The sequence below is a fragment of the Clavelina lepadiformis genome, chromosome 1 (genome assembly GCF_947623445.1).
Source record: "Clavelina lepadiformis chromosome 1, kaClaLepa1.1, whole genome shotgun sequence".
NCBI classification, from domain to species: domain Eukaryota; kingdom Metazoa; phylum Chordata; class Ascidiacea; order Aplousobranchia; family Clavelinidae; genus Clavelina; species Clavelina lepadiformis.
In genome coordinates this window covers 20,374,325-20,393,938 of record NC_135240.1, presented here as the reverse complement: position 1 = coordinate 20,393,938, position 19,614 = coordinate 20,374,325, and the positions used below count along the sequence as shown (strand labels likewise).

General features: G+C 37.3%; 2 protein-coding genes across 2 annotated transcripts; one reads left to right on the top strand and one right to left on the bottom strand.

Moving 5' to 3' along the window:
* Positions 1 to 1,595: 1,595 nt before the first annotated feature.
* On the top strand, positions 1,596 to 10,475 carry LOC143457198 (uncharacterized). The gene is made up of 15 exons (XM_076955227.1): positions 1,596 to 2,009; positions 2,231 to 2,412; positions 2,595 to 2,698; positions 2,776 to 2,876; positions 3,590 to 3,794; positions 3,933 to 4,139; positions 4,226 to 4,329; positions 4,476 to 4,598; positions 4,810 to 4,996; positions 5,200 to 5,333; positions 5,541 to 5,640; positions 5,736 to 5,956; positions 6,113 to 6,265; positions 7,766 to 7,934; positions 9,728 to 10,475. Exons 1-15 carry the CDS (start codon positions 1,614 to 1,616, stop codon positions 10,012 to 10,014), a joined length of 2,673 nt encoding a protein of 890 aa, XP_076811342.1. The 5' UTR covers positions 1,596 to 1,613; the 3' UTR covers positions 10,015 to 10,475.
* Positions 10,408 to 17,803, bottom strand: LOC143457037 (uncharacterized). The gene is made up of 13 exons (XM_076955217.1): positions 17,596 to 17,803; positions 16,786 to 16,969; positions 16,090 to 16,278; positions 14,983 to 15,963; positions 14,520 to 14,704; positions 14,321 to 14,444; positions 13,459 to 13,554; positions 12,986 to 13,144; positions 12,703 to 12,918; positions 12,487 to 12,610; positions 12,322 to 12,374; positions 11,429 to 12,172; positions 10,408 to 10,660 (listed from the first exon to the last, which is right to left on the bottom strand). The coding sequence occupies exons 1-13, from the start codon at positions 17,745 to 17,747 to the stop codon at positions 10,550 to 10,552; spliced, it is 3,318 nt and encodes a 1,105-aa protein (XP_076811332.1). The 5' UTR covers positions 17,748 to 17,803; the 3' UTR covers positions 10,408 to 10,549.
* Positions 17,804 to 19,614: the final 1,811 nt, after the last annotated feature.

The window sequence follows — 19,614 nt, the reverse complement described above, 5'->3', positions numbered from 1 at the left end:
ATTTCCAGTGGGGTGATATGGGGTTGATGAACTTGTTGCAATTCCCAAGTTTCGAAGGTGAGTGCGAAGTTCGTGTGATATAAGAGAGGGTCCACGGTTAGAGTGAATATAACTGGGTAATCCAGTGAGGGTAAACAGTTGATTCAGTCCCTGAATCACTGTTGTCGAGTTCATGTTTGGACACGGCACAGCGAATGGAAATCGTGAGTACTCGTCGATTATGGTTAAGATATACTTGTTCTTAGATGATGAAGGTAACGGTCCTTTGAAGTCGATGCTAATTCGTTCCATTGGCTTTGTAGCTTTTATTAACGCCGTCTGGGGAGGTCTGTAAAATCGTGGTTTATTTTCAGCGCATATCTTACAGTTCGAACATACTTTCCGTATTTCGTCGGTTGAAAAGGGTAAATTCTTCATGCGAATAAAGTGAATAAATAAAATATCTCCGCCGACACGAAATTCGTCAATAGTTGAAGTTTGTTGATGGGAGGAGCTGTAGAAGTTTGTTCTCGCGCAAGTTCAGCTAGGAAGTTATCAAACGTTCTTTTCCAATGTTTCCATGATTTGCTGGCGGTTTCGCAGTTGATGTCAACTTCTAGTTTGGCAGGTTTCAGCGCACTTGTTTTAGACATGTTATTGTCAGCCTACAAATTACGTTAAATAAATTGTACTAAATGATGCCGTTATTCTTAGCTTTATTTAACGTAAATCAATCACCTGAAATAATAGAATAATAGTAAAACAATAATAGTATAAAAGCAACACAACCTCACAGCTGAAAGGGTGTTCGTTTGTGACAATACGAACTGTGGAGTAATCTTAGTCTACAACTAAGGAATGCGCAAAGCAGACAAACACAAGTAATCAAGATAAAACGAGGAGAGTTTAACAAAGGAATTTCATTACAGTTAGCATCGTAACTTTCGCTCGCACATGCAGGTAATGACGGAAAATTAACAATACATTACTGCATATCAGTCGCTCAGTTTGTTGAAAAACTAAACTCTATTGATTACGTTCTGAACAGCAGCCTAGTGTTACATCTGCCTGCTCTGCCTTTTTAAATTATTAATTAGCAACAACCCAGTCAGCATACCTGAGTCAAGCTAGCGAACAATGTCTGGCCAACAAAATAACGACGACCAAGTGAAAAAATGCCACTTTACTTTTGTACAGCTGTTCGTTAGCTTGACTCAGGTAGTCAGCTGCCATGTATGACCCAACTCAGCTATGACCCTCTTTTTTCCGACGATTTTACCATCTCTATGAGTTGGCTTCATTTCAGTCCTATTTTGAGGAGTTTACGGTTAATGTAGGGTGCTAATTTTTGCAAGACGAGATCTCAGGGGTAGGGTATATGGGTGCAGGACGGTTAAAACCGAGGTCCACTGGGTGCAAAATGTTGTACTAGCTGCATTTTTCAGCCTGCAATGAACACTAGCCTAAACGCAAAGCCTATGGGCTCTCTTTTTTCTGGTAAAAAAGGAAACACTCGGGTGCACCAAGCACAGTCTTAAAAAATCTCGAGGGTGCAGTTGCCATGCTTTCCACTGTTATGACTTATGAGTGTTACATGACGAGTCAAAAACTGATATATTCTCATCACTGTTTAGATGAAGAAATACACAGTTTATGGAGTAGGATTGTTTATTATATTACTGTTGGCATTCCACCTACTCGGTGATAAGTTTAACCAGTATAAAAAATCTGCCAAAGTTTCAAAACCAAGCAATATCTTACAGAATGGTTTTTCCAAAACTCCATTTGAAGGCATTAATGTAAATGATGATCCACTACTTCAAAATAGTTTCTTGAACAAAAAAATACTTCAACTGGTTCTGTTGACACATCATGCATCACAGCCAAGTTTCATGTCAAAGTCTTCAAAGCATGATAAAAATGGAACTTCAATAGATTTCAGCTATTTGTTTAATGAATTAATGGCTGCTGTGAAAGTCCAGAATTATTTCATGTATTTAACAGGTTGTAAAGAAGCAGATAAAATCCAGGTGAGAATTGCATACCTTTTTGACATCTGTGCCTGTTGGCCTATGTATGAACATATATGTTTTTTACATCGTACCGTACTTGTATGGTTAGTTTTTGTATAATGCTAGTTTTGTTGATTTCAGGCCAGTATAAGGATTAATTTGGTAGCATACTTTTACTGCATGTATAAAATTGTTTTTCATTTCTTATGCATCTACTTTAAATATTTTCCATGGGTTAGGCAGAAGAAGTTTGGCATGAGACGCAGCACACCTTATTCTATTCCACTAACATTAACAATGAAGATGTGCTGGTGGAGGTTACCAAACCTAACATGGATGTTTTAGTAACTGCCAAGTGTGGTTTTGCAGATTCTGATCATTCCCAACAGAATGTAGATCGATGCTTTCTACTCAAGAACAGGTTGTTATTATTTTTTACTTTTTGCCAGATTTTGGTGAATTCAATATCGCTTCTACTAAAATGTACCTGTGCAAGCCTACGTGCATTGTGTGAACTGGCACAACATATTCCACACAGTTCATGGGCTTGTTTTAGAAAATGACCAATGTAGTAAATGTCTTCTCTACTACGTTCTTTGATAGGCGAATTTTGGATGAAGCTACCCTACTTATGCAGTTAAGGCATCCTAATATTGCGAAGATAATGGGATTGTGTGTACAGCGTAAAGATACTAGCAAAAAGCATGGTAACTTTATTTTTGTTTGATAGTTTTTGTACAGCTTTCATTACTGTCGTTTTGTCATAAGTAACTTTGTAAAACAGGAACAGTGACAAAAGCCCATGGTGTAACTCTTGCAAAAGAAGGAGGTAATTTTGTACAACTGGAACAGCTGAAGTCCGCATCATGGGAGGAGAGACTAAAGGTATTGCTGTTAACTGTATAAATGCAAAGATGCTATTGTTGTTGCAGGCACATCACCCAATAGTCAGTCAATCATAAATTTTAACAAGTTCAATTTTTATAAATGAAAATATCTCTTAAAAACAGCATCAACCATTAAAAAATTTAACAAGACTTCTAAAACTCCAGAATCCAAAAAAAACTTTGATTAAAGTTTTGGATTTGCAAGGTCTCTCTAAAATAGCTCATGTTTTTAAAGTCTTTGGTCGCTTGAATGTATTTTTTGTACTTGTTGTATAATTTGCAGCAAATTTTTCCATTGATTAGTCAAAAAAAGTCAAAGTACCTCGGAGACACATAAAGCATTGCCTGTCACCGTTTCCATAGCCTTTAGGCTACCCAACTACATGTAGTAAAAGCTACTGCTTTACTAGCTTGTAGCTCTGTGTGTTTCACGTCTTGCTCCAACTTTATGCCAAAAACCATGCTAGAGGGCTGCAAGTACCAATTTTAAGACTAGGCACGACCCAGCTTGAAGGCAAACTTCAGTCCTACCAAATGTGAGGCGAGCGTTCTAACCACAAGGTTTCCCCATCGGTTAACATTGATTTGACCTATGCACAAAACTATTAAAACATTTTTGTACTTTTTCGGAAATATCTGCTACTAGTACTACTACTAGGTTTAAATAAAATTTGTCAAACAATAAATAAAATTTGTTTCTTTTTATTTTAGGTAGCATTTGACTTCCTCAGTCTGGCTCTTTACCTGACTGACACTCCACTTGGAAACATTCGTCTGGAAGATTGGTCTGCAGATAACTTTATTGTCAGTGCAAAGGATGGAAAATCAAAGCTGAACAATCTTCAGCAAACCATTTATTCAACAGAACCATTTTGCAAATCAAATAAGGATTGCCTTGTTAATGGCTTAAACTGTGGTAAGTTGTTCTTGTTCACAATGACCTCATTTTGCTAGTTCTAAAAAATGTAAACTTGCATAATTATAAATCCTTTGCTTTGCTATATTTGCATCATTGATTTTCAAGCTTTGCATAAAAACTTCTTACATAACGTAGGTATACAATGTGAAAAAGGAAAATGTGTTGGATATAATGAGAAGAAAAATCTTCATGAATTAAACCAAGCTATTCTGTCGCCACTTTTGCGTTACAATGTTCCACAAAAGTTAACTGATGATGTTTTAAAGATTCTCTCTGATCTTAACAACTTAAAGGTCTCAACTTCACAGGCAGTTATGACATTAATGCATTTACTACCATCCTGTAAGTCTTGGTGTGTTTTTGGGCCCTTTGTTGGATCTGTTTTCATCAGTGGAACTAAACTGAGTTGTTTTCATGGTGATTTACAGCTCAACCTGGTGTAAAGTTAGCTCCCCAAATGATGGCTCACAATGCTGTTGAAGAAAACAATGCAGGGATTTTAAGCATGAAAAGATTTCCTGATGGATCCCAGGTAACAAGTTCTTTAAATAATGTCAGGCCGAACTAAATAACTCAATTAAAACTAATTGGGGCAAATTAGAAAAATTTCTAAATGGTCACCATAAATTTGGATCGTGCCTTACATCATCATGATCGTGTTCATTTGTTTTTATACAGGTTGATTCATGGGAACAACATGAGATGGTTGTGTCAATAAATGAAGTTAATCTAGACTTAATTGATAATGTGCAGCATGCCGTTGAAATAGACCCACCTGTAGAAATTAAGCCAGAAAAAACTGTGAGTGGATTTTATTGAAATAATTCTTGAATAATAATTATTGTCATGTGATGTCAGATGTCACTTACCATATAAGTGCTACTGCCTGTGATACACATATCTCGCACTACTCATTGTAGGTAGCATTTTCATTTCATCCATTTTGAAATTCCCTAAAATGTGGTTACAAAAGTATTTCACATATCAAACAGCTTCACATGTTTCTGTACAGGTTGCTTTTGGCTTTCGTAAGATAGAAAATGCAGATTATCCTGGTCGATATGACTACTACTGCTCTCATAGTAAGGCCGAATGGGGATGTGTTTTATCTTTACCAGTCGTGGATGAAGCCTTACAAAAATGTGCAGATGATGTTAAATGCAAGGCTGTAGTAACCATACCTCACTTAAGAAAAGAAGGTACCAGGCCATTGATTACCAGCAATAACACAATTATAGTTGTCAGCAAGTGATCAATTCACGCTTCGGAATGACCAGGATTTAAATGCATTGATACAATTACTTTCCAAAAGATCTTTTAAAATGAGCCAAAACTGCCTTCTTCGCAGTGTTTTCACTCAATACACAAGTGGTTGAAATGACTATGTTTTTACAATTTACAGGTTGGATTATCGCAATTCTGAAGTCTGATAACAGTCAACCAGTAGACCATGCTGGGACAACTGTGTATGTTAAAGCAGAAAGTAGTGATAGCCACTCCTTTGAAGAAATGCCACCAGCAGTGGACGTTAACATGGTCTGCTCCTTGTTTTTTGTAGTTTGCTCAATACTACTGATTTGTGATATTTCATAATTATATATAGATGTTTTGATATCATGTTCTGTTTAATTTGCAAGTCTTTATTCCATAGTTGTAAGTTAAATGAAATCGGAAAGAGTTACTGGAAAACTAACTTATTAAAAAAATGCCAACAATGACTCACTCTAAACTGCTTACATGCAGGGTCCACAAAAGGCTGACTGTTTAAATGAAGTAACCAGTCTGCAGTCAAAGGAGAGATCTGCATTCGAAGCCGCTATGATGAAAGCTTGTGGCTGGCCAGGTTGCTGGAAAATTCTACATAATCTATATAATATATAATAAAATCTGGTGTAGCGTCTAGTCAGTTGCCTAAAATTGTTCTAAATATCTTATCAGGTTTCACTGGTGAACAATTTTCGACAATGGTAGAAGAAAGCAAAGTTGAAGATGCAACAACCTTTAAACCAGCTCGGGGCAAACTGGCCAACGGTGGGCAGATGAATGTCATGTTAAACTCACAAGACACTAAGAGAGCTGCTTTATTTCTGGCAAAACGAGGCCCGGATGAATTCGATCTCTCTCAACTCGCTGTTTATCAACTGGACCAAATGCTTGGAGTCAGTCTAAACGTCTATTATATATTTAAATATCACTGCATAATAATATAGACTTCTATGCGCTGTATTTCATTTGGTAATTTTGCACTTATTCATGTCTTAACGCTTTGTTAACAAATACCACGACTACTTGTAATTTCTTGATTTTTTGTTAAGCTTTACAAGACCATACCTGCGGTTGAAAGACTTCTTACAGCTGAAGAGTTATCGGATGCAGGATTCCCTGTTGATGTTGGTGGGAATCAATTTGACAAGTTTCGCCCACTCAAACAATCTGACAGTTCTTTGTTGGGAGTCATTGTTCCACAGGTATATCCACTATTAACCAAGGTGTTAAACTTAAAATACGGTGTACCGACACTTAATCACGCGACACATAATCACGCGACATTTAATCACCGACACATAATCACTAGGACATTTAATCACGCGACACATAATCACTAGGACATTTAATCACGCGACACATAATCACTAGGACATTTAATCACGCGACTTGGATACGTAATCACGCGACATTTAATCACGCGACACATAATCACTTGGATGCGACTGCCAAAGGCTTCCTTGGTCTTTCTTTTAGAACTCCCCGACAATTGTTTTGAATCCGTTTGAGACTGCCGCAGTAAGTGCTTTCCGCACAGCATTTCCTACAGCAAATGTTAGGAGTTGTTATTTTCACCTAACGCAAAGCGTCCTGCGCAAAGTGAATGAAATTGGCATGAAGTGTGACTACGAGTCTGATGACGAATTAAGAACAGCTGTTCGGTGTTTACCAGCCTTAGCCATGGTCCCTTCCTCTGACGTAGTCGAGTCATTTCTGATCTTAGCTGATAGCATGCCCGATCACGAGAAGATGCCTGAGCTGCTTTCGTATTTCGAACACACATATATCAGAGGCAGACGACGTCCGGGACGTGGTGAACATTACGGCTCAGCCATCTTTCCAATCGAAAGTTGGAATCATTACGAAGCCGGGGCAGGTTGCATTGCAAGAACCACAAATGCAGTCGAAGGTTGGCATTTTGGTCTCCAAGTGCTTTTTCAATGCCACCACCCGACAATGTGGACTTTCATACGGGGAATTGAAAAAGACATTCAAATGCAACGTGCAACGTTTCTGCAAGGAATTGCTGGTACTCAACCTTCTATTCCAATACGGTACAAGGCACTGAAACTGCGCGTGCAAAACATAGTTGACCGTTATCTGTCAAGCGAAATTTTAGTCTATCTTCGTGCAGTTGCTTACATTTCCCATGCATAACATTGCTGTAAATTGTAAATGTAAAAAAATATTGTAAATGTGTGATTAAATGTCGCGTGATTAAATGTCCTAGTGATTATGTGTCGCGTGATTAAATGTCGCGTGATTAAATGTCCTAGTGATTATGTGTCGGTGATTATGTGTCGCGTGATTAAGTGTCGCGTGATTAACTGTCACCAAACCTAAAATACATTGTTAATTTAATAACTGTTCAGCAACGCCATGCAATACTCCCAATACTCTTCCTACGTGTGGGTTGTAAACTTTTTTTTTCTCTAATGTAGCTGTTTTATTACATTGTTTCAACACTTTTTTCAATTGAACATGGAATGGCAAAGGGAAATATTTACAAACTTTCATTTTTTGAACATTAGGTTTTCCAGAATTGGGCCATAGTTTTAAGTTATAACTGGCCATTTTGCTTCTTTGGCAACACGCTTTTAAGATTCGTCTTGCAGATCTTATATTTTAACTGCTAAGTACACAATTGCACATAGGTTAAAAAAATTTGCAGATACATAGTATCAACTTACCAAATCATCCAGGTAAATGCAAGAATTACTCTTGAACATCACCTGTCAGTACCGCGCTTGAGTGGAATAACAAACGCAGTAACTCCTTTCAGTAAAAAGCAACTCCGCGACCTTGAGTATCTTCTGCTTGGATATCTCGCTTCTGTACCTGTGCCAAGAAAAGGTCATCCAAACATTCAAGGTAATAAGATTTGTAACGGAACGACTGTTTAAATAGACATACACTATGTATTTGATTTCCCATAAAGGCATCATCATAAACCTTGTAATAAACCTAGTTTTTTAAACCTATCTTAACCTAAATTTTTATTGCAAAAGTCGTTGGCTTCAGTTACTAATCACGTAGCCCAATTTAGGAACCGTGCATACTATAGCTGAATTGAGTAGTCTCTTTAGTAGTAGTAGTGGAGTAGCAGTAGATCTTTACAGTTATCAAATGCACACCTCTGCCATTTTTGTTAAGTTCAAAATTTAAGCACAAATTTTTAAATTAAATAATCAGTTAACTTTGTACTTATACATGCTAGCGGTCAACATTTTTAATAATAACACTGGTCTACAAAAACAAAAATTTTTTTTGCGGCATTAACTTTCATGATTGATTTAGGCTAAGTTTTGGTTGCTGAATCCAATTCTGAGCTCAGAATTGCTTTATCACATCAGGTTTTTTCGCTGTGTATTTAGCCCAATTTCATAATTGATCAAATTTTGAATTTTGTTAGTGGTGGTACGGTGAGCGTATAACAGCAACAACTCAAATATTGTTATTGAAATTACCTACGATGAAACCTCGGCTGCCCTGGACACTTAATGGGTCAATGCTTTTTGTGACAGCACCCTGCTCTTCAGTAAATCGCAGTGGCGGTGCTACGAGGGGGAAGGTGGGCAACTACCCTGCTTATCGCAAATCTGCTTATCAGGCTAACTTAGCACGTGTGCTAATCATGCTAAATCTGTTTATCCTGCTAATTTGAAACCAAACGAAAGCCAGGGTATATTTTTCGTAGTATACTTTCATTGACTTTATAGAGTCAGTTTGTGAGCCTTATTAATGAATGAGTTCCATTTAGAGTTTTATTGATTTGTATTACAGCAGCTATTTGCGACTTGGTGTTAGATGAAACCTTTCTCTTGCAGATTGTGGTATTAAGCTGTAAATTTTGATCGTATTAAATAGTATGTCAGCTGTCAAAAAGCGTAGATACTCCAATGCCCCAATATTTTTTGCTACATTTGTGGGTGCCTTAGATTCTCTTCTCAAGGACGTGAAATTACCGATTTTGTGAAAAGAGCTTATTTCGCTTACTTCAAGGTGAAGTTAGGAGACCAAGATAAAAGTTGGGCTTCTCATAAAGTATGCAGAAGTTGCGTGGAGAGTTTGAGATATTAGTCTCAGGGCAAGGACAAACATCTGAAGTTTGGTATACCTATGATCTGGCAAGAACAAAATAAATTATCTCGATAATTGCTACTTTTGTCTTGTCAGTGTGAAAGGTTATAACAAGAGAAACAAACACAAGCTACAATATCCAAATCTTGCCTCTGCTTTGCTTCCTATTGTACACAGTGAGGAAATACCAGTGCCTACGTTTACTGATCTGCCCGAAAATAGTGTTGAAGAGCTTGGGTTATTCTCTGATTCTCCACAAACTGATGAAGAAGTTTCGGATTTAGATTTTCAAACCTCAAGCTCCTTTTCTGAGCAGCCCTTATTGTTCAATCAGTTGGAACTGAACGATTTAATCCGTGACTTATAATCTAATAATGTACTGTCACATTTTATCGGAATCGAGAAAAGCTCTTTCTGAACTATTTATAATTGATTAGATTATATAATTGATCAGGAATGCAGGCTATGAAATACAGTACTGTACTTCTAAATCGTAGTTAATTAACAGAGCTTAACTATTGGTTGAACCTTTTAGATCTTTCTATTGCTGATACTGATGCTAACGACCTCTATATATATTTCAGGTCGATTAATTCATATTCGAACGGAAGAGGCGTTTCTACATGATTCCAACGAGTACATGTCTTATCTATACCATTGTCAGTTTCCATCACGCGTTATTGCCACCCTACGCTATGCCGAAAAAAACCGTTGTGATCTGGGAAGTCAGATCAGGAGCCGATTGGCAGATAACAACTCACCAGACATTTCAAAGGTTTTAAAAACGAACGTTCGAGAACTTTTGAAATTGGTTGACCAATGTATCGCTAAGTTCGGGAGACAAGAGGTGCTATACGATATGTCACTGTAATGTTACAACCGGAATGTCAATTAAATGTCTTCAGTCAAGGTACTTCTGAAGATGTCCGGTGGTGAGGTTCCACATATGGCTTAGAAAATACATTCCTGCTATTAGCGAGTTTTTTGAACTAATGCTCTTATACTGTGACTGTTACATTATGGTACTTCATGTTTCTATAGCAAGTACAGGCAAGCATTATGCAAAGCTAGCCTATATGTGCTTCTGTAGTATGTTTTCTAAGTGATAACATATTAGAACCTGAAATAGGTGCCATACTTTTTTACAGTTTTTTGTGTTATATATTATACTGTTACCCTATGGCAGTATTTTGTAATCTTTGTTTTTTTCTACCACTAGTAATATTGCGTACTTTTATAATCATGTGGACACACGTACTCCGTATAATCCTTGCTCATTTTATTGGACTTCGTCTGTCATATGAAGCCATAAATAAATTTATCTCAACATTTTTCCTAAACTGAAATAATTAAAATCAGTTGTTTTTGATACTCCAGAGATCTGTGGCCAGGGAAGGATTTCCATTTTAGATGATGAAGAAACATACAGTAAGGAGGAAGAATTTGACCAATGTGATCAAGGTCAAGTTGGTTAAGATCATCCAGATGAGAAGACAGAGCAGGAGAATTTGAAAGAGCTGAAAAGTAATTTACTGGAGATAAGTTAGGTCCATGAACGTTAATGAGCGGATAACACTTAGCCAGCTTATAAAATTATTGATAACTTAGACAGGAAAGAGGACAATCTGCTTATTATTATCTACAGAAAAAGTGTAACTACATTTATACATTTGGCTTAATATGTACCATGGACTAGAATGCTCAAAATAAAGCTAATACTCTATGCTATGTAGTACTATGGTTGCCGTCAGGTATATTAACAGCAATGCAAAGTTTCCTCCAGTGCAATACGGAATATTTATTTGTGCCAATGTTTTGACAATCTTCACGTGTTAGCTTTATCGGGGCAACGATCCATGCAAACGTTTCTGGTTTCATGCCCTGGTGAAGCTAACCCGATAGGGTTACCGAAACTTTGGCAGAATTAACTATTCTGAATTGTACCAGAGTAACGTTTGCATTGCTGAGTTGTAAGCTAACAAAGTAAGCTGAGTAAGACAATAGAGCTAAGCTTTTAATGTCCTGATTTGATCCATTACTTTTCAAAAAGCTATCCCATAGTTTTATCGTAAAAAGAACTGCACTCTCTGTAGGACAGTTTAGCGATTAATACGTATTTATCAAGACTACTCTGTCAATATTTATCCGTACGCATATGGCAGCATAACGATTAACTTGTTATAGCTACTTATTCTTTTATCAATCTGCTCCGCCCTTAAAGTTAAGTTCGTGTTCAGTGTTCTACACAATATGTATGAAAGTAATCTCGTTCAGGTTATACTTACGTTAGTAGTTAACGGCGTATCATGTAATTGTATTGTAGAAGGTTGCTGCACGAGAGTGGGCAGATTTGAGTTTGCGGGGATTCTTTTCGTTTCTTCTTTTGCGATAACTGTTATGACTTTTTCCTGTTCCAGCGTTTTTGTTAATGGTGATATGGATGCAATGTCTTCTTGAGTTGAGGACTTTTCCGAGTTGTGACTGTACGTCCAGCAGTATTCTTCGCTCGTGTCCGGGAGAGGATGACTGGATGGAGACTCATCCACCAAACTCCGAGTCGCGAGCGCAAGATCAGTGAGTTGGGAAACAAGGAATTCAACATCCACTTCCTTTGATTTTGTTAAGATATCAACGAGTTGTCGAGATATGGATGTAGGGCTCGGACTCGGCTGCTTTACTGCCCACGGCTGGTCCAGCAGCATGAAGCTTTCCTCGTAGTAGGGTAGAGTGGTTTGAGTAGCTTCATCAATTGCTCCTGGAGTAGTCGGTTTGCTTTCAAACTGCGACCATATCTCCTCGGTGTCATCCAGTCGGTCAACATCAACGGTCTGAGTTGCTTCATCTATTGCAAACGGCGATTGTAAACTACTCTTTGCTGCTGAGAATTGAATTTCTGATGTCGTCTTTATATTTTCTGAGAAAATTGAATGCGGTGGCGATTCGTTTCCTAGATCCCAGGTAAGAATTTTTTCGCTCAGTGGAGATGGCGTGGAGAGCCCGTGTAGTTCGGTTTGAGTTCCTTTCACACTCTATTGATAGATATGTGAAGAAAATTACTGTTCCATTATACTGTACTTGGTTGCATGCAAAAAGTTAGATAAAGGTTCGAAATTGACTTAACTTTTGCTTTACTCACCCTGTAGTCAACACGATTTTTAACATTCTATAAGCAACTTACTTTTGGTGGTTTCTTGTACTTCAACAATTTTTCGGTTGTTTGATCCAATCGATCTGTTATCATAGAAACAATTTGCTGGCATGTACGATACAACCGTGGTTATTTTTTTTTACAGAGATAAAATTTTCCGACAAAATATGTTAATAAACCTAAATATTCAATTACTTCTTAGAGAACAATTCTCTTCCTCCATTTCGTCTAGTGTCATCCTGAGTGCTTCGACTTCATCTTCCAGAAACAACAAATCGCTTGCACTTAGATTTCTTGGCATTTCAGCGTCCTCTTTGACCTGTGTTTAGTGTTTTGACGTAGTTCATCACATCGTATATAAAACCCTATAAGTTATAACCTATATCGGATTATTTTGTAATAAAATCTTGCCTTTTCGTTAAGTTGCTGCAACTGTTGCGACAAATTTTCATTTTCCAACTGTAGCTGAATAGTTTTTCTTCCAAGAGCGCCTGCCTGATCCTCCGCCATTAAGATACGAATCTTCAAGTCATTGCTTTTCCATTCCTCTTCTTCTATGCTGCGATCTGACACCCCGATCTCACCATACCGATGCAAATAACGCTCAAGCTTTAGTTGCAAATTATCCTGAAAAATCACATGACAGTGTTGCTTGCTGTCAACAACTTTGCGTTAAATTGTGGTTGGGAATGACCTTTTCCTGGTCTGTTTCCATCAGCTTCGTTAGAATAGCGTCTTTTTCGTCTCCCAAAAACCTAATTTGATGACGTAATTCAGGCAAAGTCTCACGATTTGTCGTTGTGTTACAGTCGGGCAGTGGCACTGCTGAGGCGTGCAGACTCATCTGATCAACCTAATTACAAAAAGCAATATGTTTATACCAGCCTGAACCTGATTACTTATCCTTACCCGGAAACAACGTTATTTATACAAAAAAATAAAATAGAAGTAGCTACGGTAAGTTGAAAGTGCCACCTTCTGCGAATAAGTAATTGAATAAGAAATCACATAAGCGTTAATCTTATTTATATTTTGAGTAGCCTATAGCCTACATACGTTACTAGGTGACCGGCAACCAACTTCATGCCGGTTGTTTATTGTGTCTTAGGAACCTTTCGTCGCTTGTTTGAGATGGAAAAATCTTTGAAATGTAAAAATACATCTTACCGCATTTCGCAACAAAACGACTTCTCTTTCGAGCACAGTTCTTTGAACTTCGGAGTCTGTCAGTTTTTGCCGAAAGCTGTCGCTGTCCTTTTGATACTGAATGCAAAATCGGGCAGTTATGTAAATGACAGTTTTTTCTTAGTTTTGTAAAGTTTTGCGCAGACTCTCTGTGCATACTTTTTAAGGTGCAACATGATACATGCATTAGCTTCGCCTAAAAATACCATTCTTTTGTGGGGCTAATGGAAATCTATACGTGGCGGAATATAGATTTGCGCCATTCTTTTTCAAGTGCATTCACAGACACTTCAGTTTTTTGAAAGGAACTGTAATTGAAACGATTTATTGATACTATCGACGTAGCCTGCCTATATTGCCAGAATCTATTTTCAAAAAAAAATTATTTAACGTTTTATCGTGATCTTTTTAAAATGTAGCCAATAGTGTTTTTTTAACAACGAGACATTTTAGATTGTTCAATTTTTGTCTTTTCCGTTGATCTGCAGGTTACATGAATCGCTGTTTTGTGTCCTCGTCGTAACCTCATCAGTATATACTGGACTAAGGATTTGCACATGGACCTTCATGTGCAAATCTTTTAAGTGTTTATTCTTTATTTTGCTGCCTTTTCTTATTATTTATTTCTATGGGAATGGTTTTTTGCAAAAAATGATGATTAATTATAATTAATCAGTGTCACATTTCAAATGCACACAGGTAACGAAAGAGGTATTTTGTCGGCGTGGCTGTTCAGAGCTAATGTTGCAGGCGATCTTGGCTCGTACTTTTAACAATTATGGTTTAGTCATAAAGGGATGATCAAGTAATTTTCCACACTAATGCCCGTGGCTGTTGTTTTTACCTCTTTTAGTTTATCGTCGGCTGTTTGAAGTTCCCTGTTCAAAGATACGGCCACATGGCGACTAACACGAATTTCTTCTTGAAGTTCGACAACTTGGCTATTATCGTTGGATTGTATGTCGGCCCTAAATATGTCAAACGGTAGTTAAAAGCGCGTTTAAAATAACTGCAAAATGAAATTAATAACTGGTAACAATTACCGCATTAAATCATACTCTAGGACCCGGCATGTGCGTTTGTATTGCTGTAATTGCTTTTTTAAATCTTCAAGTTCTTGTTGGTCCTGTCCAATTTCGGAATCGAAATCGTCATAAAGTTCGTAAACTTCCAACACGATTTGATCGAGTTCATCAACCAGGGCGAGCACAATGTTTTGGAGATGTTGCTGAAACAACAAGACATTGAAACAGCTGGCCAGTCTTGGAATGACGCATAAGCACTTGCTAAAAAGACGAACAGATAGAGATAAAACGATAACAAAATCATGTCCCTGATAACAATAAGAGGAAATGACAAGCCATACTTTGTAAACTAAGATAACCGGATAGCTGCTCACCGGGTTTAGGAAAACCCGTACATCTACAACTTTTGGACATATGAGTGATACGAACATTACATACGTTTCCCATATTCTATTACGATAGACTTTATTAAATTGATTACCTCCCGCGTGAAAGTTGCAACGTTATGGCGCATTCTTCGTAAGATGGATTGTAGTTTAGTGATTCTGTTTTGTAAATCTCTCTTGAAGTAGGCAACTGGACGCTGTTGCGGTTCAAATATATCATCCAGTTCGTTATCATCGAATGACGTGTCGGAGGATGAATTCTCATCAAAATAATCACCAGCTGCACATGAGCTCGCAGCAGACGACTGTTCATCGTAATCAAAGTCATCAAGGGGAGGGAGGTTAACAGTTTCCTTCACATGTTGCAGCTGCCCATCAGTCTGTGACTCCTGCGTCATTTGGTGGTCGCCCATTTGCTCCGTTTGTGCGGATGCGTCCATCTTAATGATCGAATTTCTATCCATGCAAATCTGGCACACATTTAGTTTTAGGGACTTCGGAGGAACCCTCGTTCGCTGCGTCTTCCCTGTTAAGTTTCTTATCTCACCAAAAGTGGATGGGACGAAGCAAGGGGAATGTTTGGAGGAGCTTACTTTACAATCCTGATCTTTGCAGTTATTTTTAGCAAGCGAGCTCTTCTTAAATCTTTCGCGTAAATATTGTGTTCTTGTTTGCGATCGTTGATCCCAAGCTTTAACGCAAGATTTTACGTAACCGGAGTTTAGTGTTTCTTTCTGCTGCTGATGTTTTCCCAACCGCGTCTTTGAGTTGCCATTTCCTGGACCACAAACGCTTTCATTTTTGAATTTATTTAAATAGTCAGACGTTCTTACTCCGCAAGAGTTTGGTCGCTTTGCACCGCATCCGTTTATACTTTTCACGTTGACCTCCGGAGGATGACTGGGCTCCTTCCACACTGATGCAGGATAACTAGGATGTTTGTCTTGAATCTCCGTCTGATTAAAATTGACATCGAGATCAGTGTTCACGGAGTCGTTCGCAGACTGGGTAAGTTTTTTTGACGGATTTGTTCTTCGAGTTAGAGGAGGAGATCCTTCGGTGATAAAATTTGTGTCCTTGGATTAAAAATTGCAAGTTTGATTGAAATGCGCTCGCAGGAGAATATAATAATTCTAGAACAATTTCGCATTGGAGATGTCCTGGATCAATCTTTTACAAGCAGAACTCAAAAAGCAGCTCACTTTGTATTCACATGACGTACGAGTAGGGATGATCTCACTTCGTACGTCACGGCGAGGTGCTTTTTCTTGGCAAAAGAGAATTTGGTCCGAAGAGAAATGGTCAAGAAGATGATGATTGTAATGTCGCCTGTGACAATGAGGTTGTAGCACGTGAAGCGTTTTTGGTTCATACAGGAAGGTCCTTTCGCCCTAAATAATACGTCATCACATGCATCTTAATTAAAATTTGTTCAATAATGTACAAGCTTTTTGTTTGCAACTGATGAACGTGATCAGTCTTACGTAGACAAACAACTGTTAGAATAACGCGCCAGTCATTCAATTAGGTTTCGTTTAATAATTGTAACCATAAACACAACATCTCAACATAACTTATTCGTCATTGATCAAATTGATCTTGTATAATTTTGTCTTAAGCTAAACCGAAATACCATTGAATGGTATGTAACAACCACATTAAAGTCTATTTGGCCAACTTTAAAGGTTTATGCACACTGCGCAATAATTAATTGACATGACCCATGGATGTGGTAAGCTGCTTGCCTTTTAAGCCTAAATCTTATTAATATAGCTTTATTAGATTAGCAAATGTTGTACCAAGAAGTCAAGAGCATTAGGCCAATCCATCACAGACATTGAAATAATAATTATTACAATAATATTAGTGCTATATTTTACTTTGAGTGAACATCTCACCATGCCTGTCGGTTTCTGTTTGATTGATGGTGGAAGGCTCTTAGTAGCTGCTTTTGTGAAAGCGATCCGACGCTCTTTTTCTTCGTTGGAAGAAAGATTGTTATTGCTGTTACTTGCGTTTCCTCTCTTCTGTTTTTTAGTTATCTTCGGGCTGTTTGGATTTGATTCATCGCCGGAACGTTGTCTGTAACGGTTCAGACATTACGTTATTTTGAAAGGAAAGCGTTTTAAACAACTACTGGACCATATTTTATTTGAACGGTTAACAGTGATACTTGTATTCGTTGCTGCTAAAGAAATATTCTTATCTCATCACCGATATGTCGGTACACATAAGAAATCCATATAAGTGAGCTTGAAACACTTGCACCCTTTCTCGGTTGTGTATTTATAGATGTTGATAAAACTTAAAAGAGTATAGGCCTACAATTCACATTTCTTGCTTGAACTTTTGAAATTTACTAACATTTCAATGCACTTGTATATTGAATGCGCTACATTTTGAAAAAGATTATTAGTGCCATATGGCACGAATGATTCAAGTCATTTCAAAGCAAATCCTATGACGTAAGCGTTGCGTCATCTATTTAAATATTTAAGTTAATTGTTTTAATGTGGGAACGCGCGGGATAAAAGCGTTTTTAGCGTGTTTTATAATGAAAAAAAAGGAAATTGGCGCCGCTTTTTCCTGTAATCGAGGTATGATCTCACTAACCGACCATAACTTATTTACTGTCAAAGGATTGTATACAATCAAACATATCGTGAATAACATAGTAGTTGTAAAAGCAAAAGGTAACTCAAAACCACCTGTTTTGGTTCTTATTTGGAATGATGGGAGGTTTATCCTGCCCAAGTCTTTCTTTCTTCAATTTTCCCATACTCTTTTGACCCGTAAACCCAACTAATCTGCACCTACAGTCTCCCACACACCCACAAAGTGCAGCGAGGTCACCAGACATTTTTAGAATCCATGGCTTGTATTCTTGTACCAGGCGTTTAACTTATTCTATTCTGGAAGACATACTTCATACATTGAGCTGATAAAGGTCCAGTTCGACAAATAAACAATATTTATGAACATTTTTGTCGTTTTACGCGCATTGAGAAGTAATAGGTCATCACGAATTTGTAAAATCGGAAGCAATATATTTAAATTACGTAATTAAGTAGTATTTACTGACATTATCTTTTCATAAGAAACAAGTAGTTTGTTTTTCATCAGCTTTTTGGTTTATATCATGATTTCATTTTTTGTATTGATGATACTGGTAAGAATTTAAGAATATTCGTGAAGAAAATTTAACCAGTTCGAAGTAAAAAGTATCAAACTAAAAGCAATTATCATTGTGTACTTTAATTTAAGAAATTACGTCAAAAGTGAATTCTTCTGAAAGAATGAACAATTTTGACAATACCTATATAGCCCCTATACCACGTGCAGCATACGAGATTGACGAGAAGAGCACTAGATTAACTACATATCTGTTATTGTAATCTATTAAATTATTATCATTAGTCTAGACATGCTACTCAATTCAAATATTTAAACCAACTTATTTCATCTACTAATAAACTGCTAATAAAAACTTTATACGTTTATCTTTCGTTAAAAACAGTTTTATGACACATGTAACTATAACACAACCTGCCCAATCTAAGAACAGTTATTTTGCAAGCACAAGGCTACAGATTCGAAAAGAGACTAAAGCTAATCAATAAATTCTTTCATGAAAGAGAGTTAGAGAGCAGGCGAATAGGAGAATGCGCAAAAATTAAGGACAAGAAAGTAGGACATTTCATGCAATATTTATTGATTCTACTCTCTTGCGTCTTGTTTTAGTTAGGTATTGGTACCGACGTTTTCATCGCGGTCCTATTCCCTCCCTTTTGCGCTTTCTGTTTCTATGATTCCAACACCATACGTGAGGTCAGGGTATTTTAATGCTTCAGTTTTGGTTGTGATTTTCACATTGAGCACTTAGCATGATTAAGGAATATATTGTACTGTAAATGTGATGGGCATTAAAATATTCAAAGAAAAGATTAGATTTCTGTTTTGGAAAATTTTGTAAAACCTACAGAAGGATGAAAATGTTCTTACTGGAAGCATTAATCTTCTTAAAAACGGGTTCCTTAAAACTTGAATATAATAACTCTTGAAAATCGTGGTGAACAACTTTGATATTTGAGTCTTTTCTTCGTATGATTGTCTTATTTTTACCAATATAAATCTCTTGCAAACATTCAGTTTATGCTTATGATAAAAGTGCTTTGTTTTAAAGAAATCCTATCTGGGTACGTTAACGCTGTCGTAGTTTTTCGTGATACATTACGTAGCCGAGCGCATATAAGCAACAGACCCTTTAATAAGGTCATTCCTTTCACTCCCACGGATTGTTACGTCAGAGAAACGTCACAATTTTACAACATGTCCAACAAGAAAATGAATCATATGGGTAACAACATGCAAGCAGTCGATCGAAAACGAACGAGACCTGAGACGCTGTCGTTCGTGACATATGTTCCGGTGAAAACCAGCGCTCACAGGCGGCACAAGTTGCTGGGATTTTGTTGCATTGCCTATGTTCTCGTGCCCTTTGCTAGCTGCGTATTACCCTTACTGCGACATTCCCCGCTACATTGTGGACGGGAGCAAAGGTGAATACATGAGCATTGCGACAATCGCCGAAATAGAACATCGTGACAACAAGACAATAGGAAATAATTTTACTCTGCATTGGTAAAGGTGACGAGTAAATATTCTAAATGAATAAAATTCTTGTTCTATTAAAAGAAGTCCTTAAATAAATTTTAGTTCCATTGATT